The sequence below is a fragment of the Strix aluco genome, chromosome 1 (genome assembly GCF_031877795.1).
Source record: "Strix aluco isolate bStrAlu1 chromosome 1, bStrAlu1.hap1, whole genome shotgun sequence".
Lineage (NCBI taxonomy): Eukaryota > Metazoa > Chordata > Aves > Strigiformes > Strigidae > Strix > Strix aluco.
The window spans coordinates 67,602,132-67,615,981 of NC_133931.1; the positions used below are offsets into that span (position 1 = coordinate 67,602,132).

The 13,850-nt window shown below is 37.8% G+C and overlaps 1 protein-coding gene across 1 annotated transcript in view; it reads left to right on the plus strand.

The window, feature by feature from the left end:
• The window catches only part of LOC141933334 (dynein axonemal heavy chain 5-like), a 166,853-nt gene that overhangs the window by 119,114 nt on the left and 33,889 nt on the right, over positions 1 to 13,850 (plus strand). Inside the window, exons 65-69 of the mRNA XM_074847902.1 lie at positions 1,894 to 2,064; positions 2,479 to 2,857; positions 3,979 to 4,250; positions 6,124 to 6,288; positions 10,843 to 11,110. Coding sequence (XP_074704003.1) covers positions 1,894 to 2,064; positions 2,479 to 2,857; positions 3,979 to 4,250; positions 6,124 to 6,288; positions 10,843 to 11,110 — 1,255 coding nt within the window. The remainder of the gene's footprint in view (positions 1 to 1,893; positions 2,065 to 2,478; positions 2,858 to 3,978; positions 4,251 to 6,123; positions 6,289 to 10,842; positions 11,111 to 13,850) is intronic.

Genomic DNA, 13,850 nt, shown 5'->3' on the forward strand with positions numbered 1-13,850 from the left:
GATTTCTCATGACCTACATATAAACTTCTACTTTTAACTCTCAAATAAAAAGAGAAACGTAGTCATCTCCCCACACACAGATACCCTTGCTATGTGTTTTTTTTGCCTGGGCAAAACCGTTAGAGAATTTATATTAAATGTAGCAACACCTAGACTCCATTTTGGGCCAAAAATAAACTCACTGAAAAATATTCAGCCACTGTGCTGTGTATCAGCTGAAGAGAGCTTCAAGGATAGTTGGTTAGTATCAGCACTACTTGCTGCACAGGGACATGGTTGCAGGTGATCAACATTTATTAAACTTCTTCCCTGTAGCAGATATGAAGAAATCATGGTTGTTTTGTATCTTCGGTCTCAATAAGAGATGAATGTCCTGGTATAGATAGCCAGAGCCAACGAAGCTCAGATAAATTTGGTTCAAAGAAAAGACAGAGCATGAACAGAGAATCTGAAGAACAGGTTTTCTATTACAAACAAGAAGACAAGTTTATGATCACTGAGCTAAAGTAATAGATTAAAGGAACCAAGACATTCTTAAAGATTGCTATAGTGATCAATGAAATATTTGATCAAAGAAGTGTTTATTCTTCTCAGCGTTAAAGGTTGTTCCTGTAACTATATGAAAAAAACCCTTGTTATCAGCATCTTTTTGTACTTTGATAATGAAGTTGCTGCCACTATTTGTGTTCAGAACAGCTATTTTTTATGTTAGAAATGCGGTCACGAAATCCTCTTGCAAACAAAAGCCTAGCATCTGGTATATTTGCTAATTTTTCTGAAAGATACTTTTTACAAGCTTACAATTATAATGGGTGACATGCCTGTTCTTAAACTAAGCACGTCCTTAAGTAGAATTTAAGCATGTACATAAATGCATGTTTGAGTGTTCTGTAGAGCTACTCTTTTTGTGAAATTCTGATCTTTTTTTGCATTAATGGTAAAGGAAGAGGAGAAAATGCAGAAAATTTGAAGCTGAATGACTGATGCTTAAGTCATTCTCCTCTTTTAAGATGCAGTTATTTGTAGCTTCCACAGAGCTACATTGTATAGCCCTAGAATATATTACAAACAGATTTCCAAATAAGAAGTTTGTGAGAGTAAAGCAATTTGTCACTTCTTTGAAATACAGGAGAGCCTCTCCTGTACTGTACAACTCTGTACATCTCCTTTTTCTCTAACTTGGCATGTTGACAAGAATGAAAATAAACTGAAGGTGTAGGCAGACCGGTATTATTAGCTACCTTTTTCTTACAGGAAGTTTGGCTTGATTGATTAAATAAAGGTAGGCAGCAAGGGTATCCCTCAGCTTTGTTGGACTGTGCAGTATAGATGCCTCATTTCACTTGGGATTGTGTTGTCTTGTCCATCATTGTTCCCTTGTCATTGTCTGTCTTGTAGAAATAGCATAAAAATTCCATGTGACAGATAATAATTATAACATTTCCTATTTTATAAGCAGTAGGGGAGTGAATCTTGCAAAGTCACAGAATCATAGAAATTAAAAATGGAAAAGGTCATCCAGTCAACTTCCGTAACAATGTAAAATCCATCCATACAATGCAGCGTTCAGTCCTTTGGTTTAATTTTAAACACTTAATGTAATATGGCTTTTATCACTTCCCACTGGAAACTAGTTTTAGTGCTTTGTGCATCTTACTATGAGGAAGCGTTTCCTGGTAATTCTGATGTGTTTTCGCTCGTCAGTGTGCTACGTTACTCAAATAAATGCAGTATACATATAAATTACTTTAGTATATAATATTTATGTATTTTATAGAAAAAGCAGCAAAGCCCCCAATCTGTCATGCATGAAATCGCATGTTTTCTGTGTCATTGTAAGGAATCTTTCTTTGAATTAATCTTAAATATTCTAAGGAAAAATTCTGAATACAGGAACTGGAGGCAGAAAGAGTCAAACTGATGGAAGAAGTGACATCTAACAAGAGGAAAATGCAGGAACTTGAAGATAATCTACTCTTCCGTTTAACCAGTACGGAAGGCTCTTTGGTTGAAGATGAGTCTCTGATAGAAGTCCTAAGAATCACTAAAACAACAGCAGAAGAGGTGACTTTTGAATGCATTGCAGATACATTTTATAATTATAATTTAAAGATTATTTGTAGACAGATTTTTTTTTCCATTCAGAACCACTATATAACATCTGACTTCTTAACAAATAAATAGTAGAAACACTATCATTTTTTCTTCATAAAATGTTGCAAAATTAAACTCTTACCTTAATACTTCTTTATATTCCAAGCATACTGTGCAGGTGTAAATTTGAATCAAATCCCATTGTGCTTGGTGTTTGAACACACGAAGACGCAATGTCTGTGTTGAAACTCTGGTGACAGAGGGAAGAAAAACTTGACTAAAAATACTATTGTGATCTTAATCAAGACCTTTTCTTTTTGCTTGTGCAGTATAAATCGCAAGTGACATGACTTAATCTACATGGTCTTTTCAATTAATTTTAAGGTCAGTGAAAAATTAAACATAGCAGCGGAGACAGAGGTGAAAATCAATACTGCACGTGAAGAATATCGGCCCGTTGCTGGTCGTGGTAGCATCCTTTATTTCCTAATTGTGGAAATGAGCTTGGTTAATGTCATGTACCAGACATCCTTACGGCAGTTCCTTGGCATTTTTGACCTATCAGTGGAAAGATCTCAGAAATCTCAGATCACAGCCAAAAGGGTAGTGTATGTCATCGAGCATCTCACCTATGAAGTCTTCAAATATACAGTTCGAGGGCTGTATGAAAATCACAGATTCCTGTTTACATTGCTTTTGGCACTGAAGATTGACTTACAGGCCAAGAAAATTTCACACACTGAGTTCGAGACACTGATCAAAGGTAATTTATCTAAAAATGTTCCTTATTTACATATGTCTGTGAAGTGCCAAATTCAGATTTTGTAGTGCTTGCACTAACATGTTGTATCCAGTGGATCTAATGTTTTTTAACTGGTGAATGAAAACATGTATAACCCAAGAAGGAATTAAGAGACAAATTTTCAAAAAAAGAGCAATATAGATTATTCATTAGCAAAATAATGCTTAGATGAGGATATTTAACTGTTTTACATTGCAAAACAGAAAAAAAAATCCATGACTTTGTAAGAGACTACATAGTTTTTTCATGTATGCCTCTTCTTTGATCTGCTGCATACCTATGTCTGTGAGCTTGGAGACATTCATATGACTTGTGAGCAGGCATGTGAATGCATGAGGACACTGTACCACATTTAAGTGTCAAAATAAAAATAGTGGAAATCTGTTACATGTTGTAAAACATTGTTATATGTAGCCTCCATTGCATTATGCCACCACTGCACGTCAATACTAAGACATAATGACAAATAAAAGTTTTAGTAAAGTTTATAATTTTTGATGGGGGTAGACCCCACTGTCTCCAAGATAGGATAACTACAATTAGGTACTGAGATAAGATAAATCCAGTCAGGTACTTGCATCCAAATATCTCAGTTTGCTTTGCAAACACCTGTTTATGTTCAGCTGTGACTCAGCTGTGTTGGAGTGCAAATGTGCATGATGCTGGAGTGGCGCTTGAGCTGAGAGGCTGCCGAAGTTGTGCAGTCCTGGAAATGAATGCACCGTGTGCTTTCTTATTTGGCAGTCTAGGTGAAAGGAGATTGAAATAACCATAAGTCCTTTCTACATCTGGTCTGAAGACTTGGGTTTGAGTTTCCTTTTAGGTAGGCAAGTTTTATTCTGGCTCTACAGATGGAGAAAAAGCAGCACAAAAATTACTGGAATATGAGCTTTGGGAGGCACTGAGACTGCTTCCCCAATCTGTCTTTGTTAAATGGCTCTTCTAATGCAAATTGTAGGTCTTCATGTCCTGGTTTACACAGACTTTTACTCCCTAAATTATAGAAATAAATATTTTTTATTACTTGTCACCTTTTTGTTTAACAATGGTTGTTTTCCTCTACAATGCTTTTCACTTTGCAGGAGGTGCCAGTTTGGATCTGAATTCTGTGGAACCAAAACCAAAAAAGTGGATCCTTGACATGACATGGCTCAATCTTGTGCAGTTATCAAACTTATACCCTTTTAATCAACTTCTGGTGCAAGTTGTTAGGAATGAGAAGTCTTGGAAAGCATGGTTTGATGAAGAAGCACCTGAAAAAGCTATTATTCCAGATGGGTATGACAGCTTACTGGATCAATTCCGTAAACTGCTCCTTGTCCGTAGCTGGTGCCCTGATCATACTGTTGCCCAAGTAAGATATGCTTTCATACAATGCTTATGCCATGTGGCATCTCCTGCAGAACTGCTAGTTCCAAACTTATGTTCTCTGAATTTGTTTTTATGGTAATATTTGTGGCAGCGTGAGCTATTTTGAAAATCAGATATTGAAATCCTTATAATAAAAATATGTGAAAGAAATATTTATTTAATTGCAATGAACTAGAAAGGTCATTGCAAAACATGAAATAAATTGTGTTGGAGCTGTAAGAAACTATTTTTTTTGTGTGTGTGGTGCTTCTGAAGTGGAGTCATGAAACTTGTAAAGCAATTGCATTCTTCTGGTGAATCAGAAGATACATCCCTATTTTTTCACAAAATTGGAAAGAGAACAGTTCACTTTGATGACAGGTGCACTAAAATAGCAGATAAACTGTTTACTTACCCTCCATGCTGCGGAAGTAATAATTAAGACTGTATCATGGCATGTATCGTAAAAGAAACTGCAACAGACTAGCAGTTTCTCCACAGTCTGTGATATTTGGATTTTTCTTTATGAAGTCTAAAAGAGATTTATGAGCCTATGAGTATCCTCTTTTCACTTCTTTTTTGTCTTTAGATACACTGGAAAGTAGTATTTTTGATTTCCTGCATACCTCAACTTTACATGTTACATGTTGTGATAGCATCTGTGTTGTATTTAGGGGACACCATTTATTCATGGACCTCTTTTTCAACAAGACCCCTTCTATCCCTTTTTCTTTCCTTCTCTTCAGCTGGTACATAAGAGAGAAGTATGGAATCTCCGTCTGCTATAATTTAAACAGACCAAAATAATAAAGCTGCTACTGCTCATTTATTAGCAGTCTTATTGTTTTGGACAGCCATCTTTGAGAAAGAATGCCTCTAAACAATGCTTTCAAAAACTGTATTTTTTTTATTTTTTGAGGAAAGGGTGTCCTTTTTGTTGTTAGCTTCATTATCTCTTCTTTCCCTACTGTGTTTCCGCAAGTGTTACAAAATTTTACCTCTCTTTGCTAGGGCAGAAGTTACACTTAATAGTGGATGATTGAGTTATTTTTTCTGGAATTGATGTCTTCCTCAGTCTACCTTGTTCCTGGGTGTTTCTCTCCATAATACATGCCTCAGAATGTGTTCTAGTAGTTTACACAGTTGGAAAATCATGTCAGTCAAAAAAGCATTTCATACTCCAGGATAGCTTTAGAAGTTCTTTTAGAAAATGTCTGTGAAAAGAGGACAATAGAGGCATAGGAAAGGTTTGACCTTTAAGGATAAATTCTAAGCTGTATTTATGTTTTGTAGAAATAGATATTGAGTGTAAGAGACTTGAATTGGATAACCACTGGACAGGAGAATTTGTTTGAAGTTCCAACAAATATATGGAAGATTGCAACTGGGTCAGATGAAAGATCTGTCTAATCTGCTATGCTGTAGAGACAGTGTCAACAATACATGCTTAGAGGAGCTAAGAATGGGGCTGGTATAGAGAAACTCTTTTGTCTGGCTATCCACCAAGCTTTAGCAGTCAGTAATTTAGGGGCAATACCTGGGCTGTCCTCAGAGCCGACAGTGGATCTATTCTGCATGGATTTCTTTAGTTCTTTTAAGAAAAACGTTTAGCATCCTCTAGCAACAATGTTCACAGGATGGCTGTTGTGTGAGCAAAATTCTTTCTTTTCTTTGTTTGAAGTTTTCTATCTGAGAATTTCAATGGTTGCCTCCTGTGGACTGTAATTTTTGTTACACCAAGGTTGAAAATGAAAGTTTAGAAAGTTGTTGCCTTCCAATGTAGGTATTGGTAAATTCCACATCAGTGATTAATGCTAAAAAAAAAAATAAAATAAAAGTTATATATTTCTGGTAACTTTTTTTTTTTTTTTTTTTAGGCTAGACACTACATTGCAGAATCTCTTGGAGGGAAATATGTGGAAGGATTTATTCTCGAAATGGAAGCACTGTGGACAGAAAGTGACTGTCGAACGCCTTTGACATGCTTTTTAGCAACGGGCTCTGACCCCACTGAAAATATAGAACGTCTTGCAAAATCTAAGGTATCCTCCTAAACTGAGTTTTCTAGAGTTGATAAAGACATTTTAAACTATCCTTTGAACTGGAAATGATATTTCCACATTTTATAGATGTTCAAATGATTATATTTATATTCATACCAGTGTTCTCTGGAAGTTAATTTTGGGCCAGTAGCCAAAATGCATTTACTGAGGAAATGGAAATGTTACATTCTTGCTTTTTCTAGTAGTTTTATTCCAATGAGCCCTCTGTCTTTATCCAGCAGACTATGATAGTCCATTACTTAGTGAAAGTACTTAGCTATAAGAACAAAGCAATACTTGTGGTTTGCACTATGTTGCATTCACTGTAGCAGCTGACATTAATGATGATTACAGGAAGATATAGAAAAAAATCATAAATATAGTGACAAGAGAAAGTAATTTAGAGACCCTACCATTCAATCAGTTCACTTGATGGAGATGTTCGATGTTTCTTACATCACAGCATCACTTTAAGGCACTCTGTGCTTTATGTTTTATGGTTCACAATGTAGATGCAAGTATAATTTTCCCAAGAAAGTTATTCACAGTAGATGTCCATAAATTTTCCTTACTCTTAGAATGCATCTTCATTTAGAGGTGCAGGATTTTGGTATGCACTAAGTAAGACTTACTCGCAAAAATGGGGAGCACCTACAAATCTCTTTAGCTTAATAGTTAGAAAGTTTAGATGCTCATTCTCTTTGAAAATCAAGACTCTCTTATTTTATTTGTCTGACCATGATAAAGAGTACTTAAATTATGATCTAACTCTCACTTGAGTGTTTAAATTTAGGAATCTTAAATCTGAAGTTGTTGTCAGTCATCCTTGTCCTCAAAAACTGTGCAACCAGATAGCCAGCCAATGCAAAGACATAGGGAGGGAAAAGGACAGCAGTTAAGTGAGTGAGATTTTTAGGTTTATTAGAAGAAATGTGTTGGAAGAACAATTTTATTCCTATTCACAAAATATTCTATTGCCTTTTCCTAAGATATGAGAGACACTTTGACTTTGTAGAAGATTTGAAATTAACTGCAAGAATATTTATAGACTAGAAATGGGCAATTTTTTTAGTCCCTTTTCAAGTCTAAGTAAACACATTAGGTGGTTGTGATTGGATTCCTGTTTTCATGGCCCATGGTATGAATACAAATGGAGTATCAGCTTTGTGATGATGTTTTCATTCACCGATTCATCTCTTTAACATATGTGTCCTGTGAAATGAACTCCTAGATAGGTACTTACCCTGTCTCCAGTAGGAGTTAGTTTCTGTAATCTAGAAAGAGTGACTCTTTTGAAAGCAATTCAGAGCACATGATTGAAACTTAACTCTGACTTGCATCAAGGAGTTGAGTATTTCTGTCCCATTGGCCGTCTAAGGGGACGAAGGACACTAACCTAATAGAGTTGCTTGAAGTCAGCTGATCACTTAGAGTCACTTGCAAGGAGTAGAACAAAATACTCTCCCATTCTGTCAAATCTTAAGCAAGACCTTAGCCTGTCTGGGGAAGTGCTGGTAGGTAAATGTGACTGTTAAAAGATAGCAGGTTTTGCTGTCATTCTGAAAGTATATTGCAGTGGGCAGTTTTAATATGTTTTCATGCTTTAAGGAAACATGTATAGAAAGTAAGGTTGCAAAAGAGCTAAAGGGATTGCCTTGTTTATTCACACATGGTTATGAACAAGGCAACATCAGCTAGGCTGTCATAACCTGAAGTTCAACTGTAAAGTCAACTGTAAATGTAAAGTTAACTGTAGTGTTTAACTGTAGAGTTCTTGTCAAAGCTCTTGAAGTAACGATCTTACCACACGGCATATCGAAACCTTTCAAATTTACAAAAGCCATTCAAATTCTGCAAATCAAACTACAAACACAGATCTTTTCTTAAGTAAAAATGTATATTAACACTGTGGGACTGGAGGAGCACTTCAGTAGTTCTCTAGGTTTTGAAAACTGTATCTAGAAATTATTTACAGTTTTCAGAAATGTTTGCAAGAGGGCTTTGTGCTTATTTTCCTAGTTTGTCAACAAATTGTACTTAGTTCCTCTCTTTCTCTGGCTTTCTTAGCTTTTTCTCCAGAATAAACCTTTGAATTAACATAGGTTAGCTGCACAAAGGATCTGATCTTGGTATATATGTGATTCTATACCTTCAAAGTATCCTAGTTATTGTTCTTTTTTTTTTTTTTCTTTTTAATGTTAGAAAACTTCCAGAAGACATGCTGGGCCTATTTTTCAGTGATTTCCCTTTTCCAGGCATGATTTGTGGTCTTAAAATGGATTGTCAGTACTGATGGTACCTCTAAGTATGATATTAATAATGCAAATAAGTATCTGCAGTTGGAAATGTTCAAATTTGTGACCAGAATTTATTTTTCACTCTAAAATTTAGTTGTTCAGGTGGCCTTCTCCCAAAGAAATGGAAACAGTATCTGTAACTACTGAGCTATATAACCTTTTTTATAAACCAAGCAAGCTCTGTCTTAAAACTAGTTGAATTGCTGCCCCCTTTACTTTCACTTGGAGATAGAGTGAGAATTTAACTTTCTGAATTAAAATTAAGTTCATTATGCCTAGCACTTTGACTTCATTAAAACCAGATATTTTTATTATTGTAGAGATAGTTTCTTCTCTCAGGGAATGATGCACAGAACCTTCAAGAGAACTGTCAGGGCCACTGTAGTGACTGAAATGGTAGTATTTTCATCTGGATAGCAATGTATTAAGATGACACAGATATATTGGTATGACTCACTATTGAGAGAAACGTTCTGTATGCAGACATTTTGATAGAATTCTTTCAGAAGGAGTAAAATGAGGACAATCCATAGTGAAAAATATTTTTTCCTTGCCTTGATGTTTTTATAACCTTTAATGATTGTACATTTGAGAAGTAACATTGCTGAGAAGAGCAAATTATGAGCAGATGCTTTGTTAGGGAGTAATGTACCAGCTGAATATTTATGCACTCTGCAGGGGTAGTCATAGTCTTTGACTTATGGAAGCACTAGCTGTACTCAGATACATCTTAGAAATGGTAAAGTTTTTACTCCTCCAGCACATAGCCAACTTCACAGGCTATTTAGCTTTGCTTCTTTTAGCTACAATTTCAGGTTTTACTGACCTGAGAGCAGGATTTAACTGCTTTCTTATCTTTGGCATTCTCTTCTTAAATCTTTTGCCAGGATGTGGGGGATCATATACAGCAGCTGGATTTATACTGTTCAGTAAAATCAGGTCAGGGCCTGTTCTGTGACCCTAAGGCCACATGACCCAGCACAGCTTGTGTCCATACACTTAACCTTTTTCTCCTGTAAAAGTAGGGCAGCCTCATCCACGCTGTTTAGGACTGGATGACTTCCTTTTTTGTTTCACAGTGATAGAGTCCCAGTGGCAGGAAAACTTAAGATTAACCTTTGTAGCTCTCAGCCAGCTAAATACAGGCCCAGATTGATAGGTCTTTATGCAGCTCATTGCTCACAGCATGAGGGATACTCAGCTGTATGTCCTGAACATGAAAACCATCATGAAACTGTCTTTTCATCAATTCCCTTGCCCTCAGAATGCATATAGAATAATACGCTCAACTTTTGATAATTCAGGGTTTGATAATTCAGTTTTTCCCTGGTAGGATTCAGAGAATCAACCTAAGATAGGGGACTACTTGTTTAGCAAAATTTAGCAAGAACAAGGGTAGTAAGAACAATAAGGAAGAGGGGGTCTGACTGCACTCTATTTTCTTGTACTTGACTTGTATGGTCCTGATAACAACCTAGTCAGCTTGTAAGAGCTTGTATCATCTTCTGTCTTTCTGAACTGCTGGCATTCTTCTCCCATGGCCTCTGGAGGAAAGACTCCATACATTTCCAGAATTCCTGTGTTTGCATTTATGAATTTTGTCTCTTCTGAATCCAGAAAACTAACAGTTAGAAAAGTAACTAGTACTAACAGATCACCAAACTGGAATCCTCTGAATCACTGGCTCCACAGCTGCCAATTAACAATACAGGATGTTTGCTGAAGAATGAGTTAATGTGAACCAATTTTTCCTGTCCTGCCTGCTTCCTTGACAGTTCTCTGTTAAATGAAATAAATATGTTCAGACAGTAAAAAGACACCAGAATTGCTGGCTTTACTCTGTGCATTAATTATTATGTCAAGCTTTAATATCTGTCCATCTCAAGGTAGTCCATGTCATAGGAAAAAGAATAGTCAGGCAGCTATGTTGGTGTGTCTCTGTCCTGCTTTATCTGGGAAAATGGAGAAAAGGAAGGGAAAATGTTTCTGTTGTCTTATCCCATAGATTTTGTCAGACCCGCAAAAAAAGATTATGTCCAGTGCATATAGTTTTCTTTCAGCAGGTGAAAGATAAGAGCAGCTTGGGGGGGTTTGCTTTTTTCTTTACTCTGTTTTAATATAATCAGTCTCCAATGATACTAGCAATTTTCTTTTTGTGGAACAATGTCACTACACATGGACCTACAGAAGCAATACATCATGTGTATAATCATTCTAAAAAGATATATATAAAAGAAACTTTCTTTTTTCCTTTCAGAATGTTCCATGTCATGCCATTTCAATGGGTCAGGGCCAGGAAGTCCATGCAAGGCGCCTCTTAAATCAGTGCATGCAAGATGGAGGATGGCTCCTTCTACAGAACTGCCACCTTGGCTTGGAGTTTCTTAGTGAATTAATGGACACCATTACAACAACAGAATCTATGAGTGAAGATTTCAGGACCTGGATCACTACAGAGGCTCACCCAGAGTTTCCTATTAATCTTTTACAGTCCTCTATCAAATTTACTAATGAACCCCCTCAAGGTAGGAAACCATGCTTTTCTATAGTTTTCAGGTTGCTTTCCCCCCACCCTCTATATCACTCTACTCTGTGCAGTGTTTTAGTTTTTATTCTCTGTTGTTTCATTAGCTAAATATAGCACTGTGTAAGTCAATCTTGCAATGTGTAAAGGATGACTTTTTGGGGGAGAAAATGGATATTGTTTGGTTTTGTAACAGAAATTGATAGTGATTTTGTTGTTTGTGTAGAACCTGTGGATAATGGCAGGTCAGTGGTCCTTTCTTAAGTTTAGTACACTCCATCACTCTTTTCTTTCTCTCATGTTGACCCCACACAAGGATGCAGAGGGGGACTGATCCTGTGCTCTACTGGATAAGGAAAAGGAAGGACTCTTCTGAATACCTAACCTCAACCTCCCAAGCTGCAGTATGCAGCTGTGGCTGTTGCTTCCTGTTATGTCATCTGACACTGCTGACAGGAGACTGACCTCAGGATCTTTGTAACTGTCCAAGTATTTGTGAGCTGCTACTGAGTCACCCCTTAGCCTCTGTCACAGACAAGACGGTTAAAACAACCCATAGTGGATCTGAATACTGGGGTTTACTTAATATTTGGGTTTTTATGCTACTTGCTTATTTTACACACTCACTCTCTCATACTCCCAGCCTCCTGTATTGCATTCATTTCATCTTGGCTTCCTTTCCCATTGGAGAGACCGCTGCTGGCCCAGGAAGGTCAAGCAGAAAGTCATGTTGGTTTCATGCTGTGCAGCTACTTGCAGCTACCAGTCTTGGACATTTCCAGCCTAGGTCCCTGGGCATCCCCTGATATTTGCCTCTGCACATCTCCCCGACCTCCAGGACTTTCCCTGCTCAAGCTAGGATGTTCATCTCATACTTTCTGGGCCTAAGCCCCCAGTTTTCCTAACCTATGTAGTCTATGTCCAGAAGCACAATGTGTGATCAGCGTCCTAATTGGCAGTTCTCACTCATGTTTCTGTATTACTTGGAGGATTCAGGATGCTTCACTTTTTGTAGCCTGTATCATTTGCAGCTAGCAAATAGCACATTTGTCCTTCAAAATTTCAGTTTTGGACACTCACCATCCCTTGTACATGCTCACAATTATCTGCTGCCTTTCAGTATTCACAGTTTAAGCTGGTTTTTTGCATACCACAGCCCTCTCTTCAACAGACTAAACAAATTCAGCCTTCTTGTCCTATCTTTGTAGGTCATGCAGTCTCAGTATCTGACCATCTTTATTGCCCCATTCTGTCTCCACACCTCCCTTGTGTGCCAAATGTGGACAATATATCTGAGGGGAAGCCTGATCAGCACTAAGTGGAAAGTGATAAAAGCTTCCTTCAGTCTGCTGGCTGTGCTTCTTCTAAGACAGTCCACTATCTGGATTGCTTTATTTGCTAGAAGAATGTCATTGTGGCTTATAGTCAACCTGGCATCTGCGATAACCTTGAAGTGCTTAACAGTAGACCTCAGCTAGCAGATCTCAGCTTGTACAAATGCATGGGATTATTATGCTGTAGGTGCAGAACTTTGCACTTCTCCTTGTTGAACTTCTTGCAGGTTTTGTTGGCCAAGTCTTCATCTCTTGCTAGATCCATCTGGACTGATGCTCTGCCATTTGGTATGTCAGCCACAGTCCCTAATTTAGTATTGTCTGCAAATTTGCTGAGGTTGCCTTTTGTCTTCTTATCCAAGCAACTGACAAAGATATTGAACAATATCTGTTCCTGATGTACTTTGGTTTTTTTCTGGCTGCTGTGATATCTTAAGCCATTGATTACTTATTATTCTTTGAGCCTAGTAAACCAACCTGCTAGCCTTCTACAATAAGATGATTGGTTTAGCGGATGAGGGGAGAGCATAGGGTGTTGTTTACCTTGATTTGAAGAAGGCTTTTGACACAGCTCCCCTGTACGTCCTTATAGACATACTGATGAAGTAGGCATTACAGAAGTGGACAGTGAGGTGGACTGAAAATTGTGTGAACTCCCAGGCTCAGAGGGTTATGGTCAGCTGCACAAATCCAGGGGTCACCAGTGATGTACCCCAGGGGTCAATACTGGGGCCAATTCTGTTTAAAATTTTCAGTAATGACCTGGATGATGGGACACCCTCAGCAAGTTTATAGATAATACAAAGTGGGAAGAATGGGCTGATATAGAAGAAGGCCACGTTGTTCAGTGGGAGTTTCACAGGCTGGAGAAATGGTCTGACAGGAATCTGCTGAATTCTGACATAGGGAAATGCCAAGTCCTCCCCCTGGGGAGAAAGCAGCTCATGCACCCATACATGAGGGGGCTGACCAGCTGTAAAGCATTTTTGCAGAAAAGGATCTGGGGTTCCTGATGAAAATCAAGTGGAACATGAGACAGCAATATGGCCTTGGAGCAAAGATGGCCTGCAACACCCTCAGCTGCATTAGGAAGATCATTTCCAGCAGACTGAAGGAGGTCATTCTCCTCTACTCAGCCATGGTGAGAGCACATTTGAAGTGGTGTGTCCAGGTGTGACCTCCCCAGTACAAGAAAGACATGGACAGAATGAGTCCAGTGAGAGGCCACAAAGATGCTAAAGGGACTGGAGAACATGACATACAAGGAGAGACTGAGAGCGCTATAATTGTTTAACCTTGAGGAGAGAAGGGGTATCTTATCAATGCATATAAATATGTGGTGGGAGTGAGTAAGGAAAGCAGCAAGACTTTTCTCAGTGGTGCCAAGTGACAGAAAGAGAGGTGGTG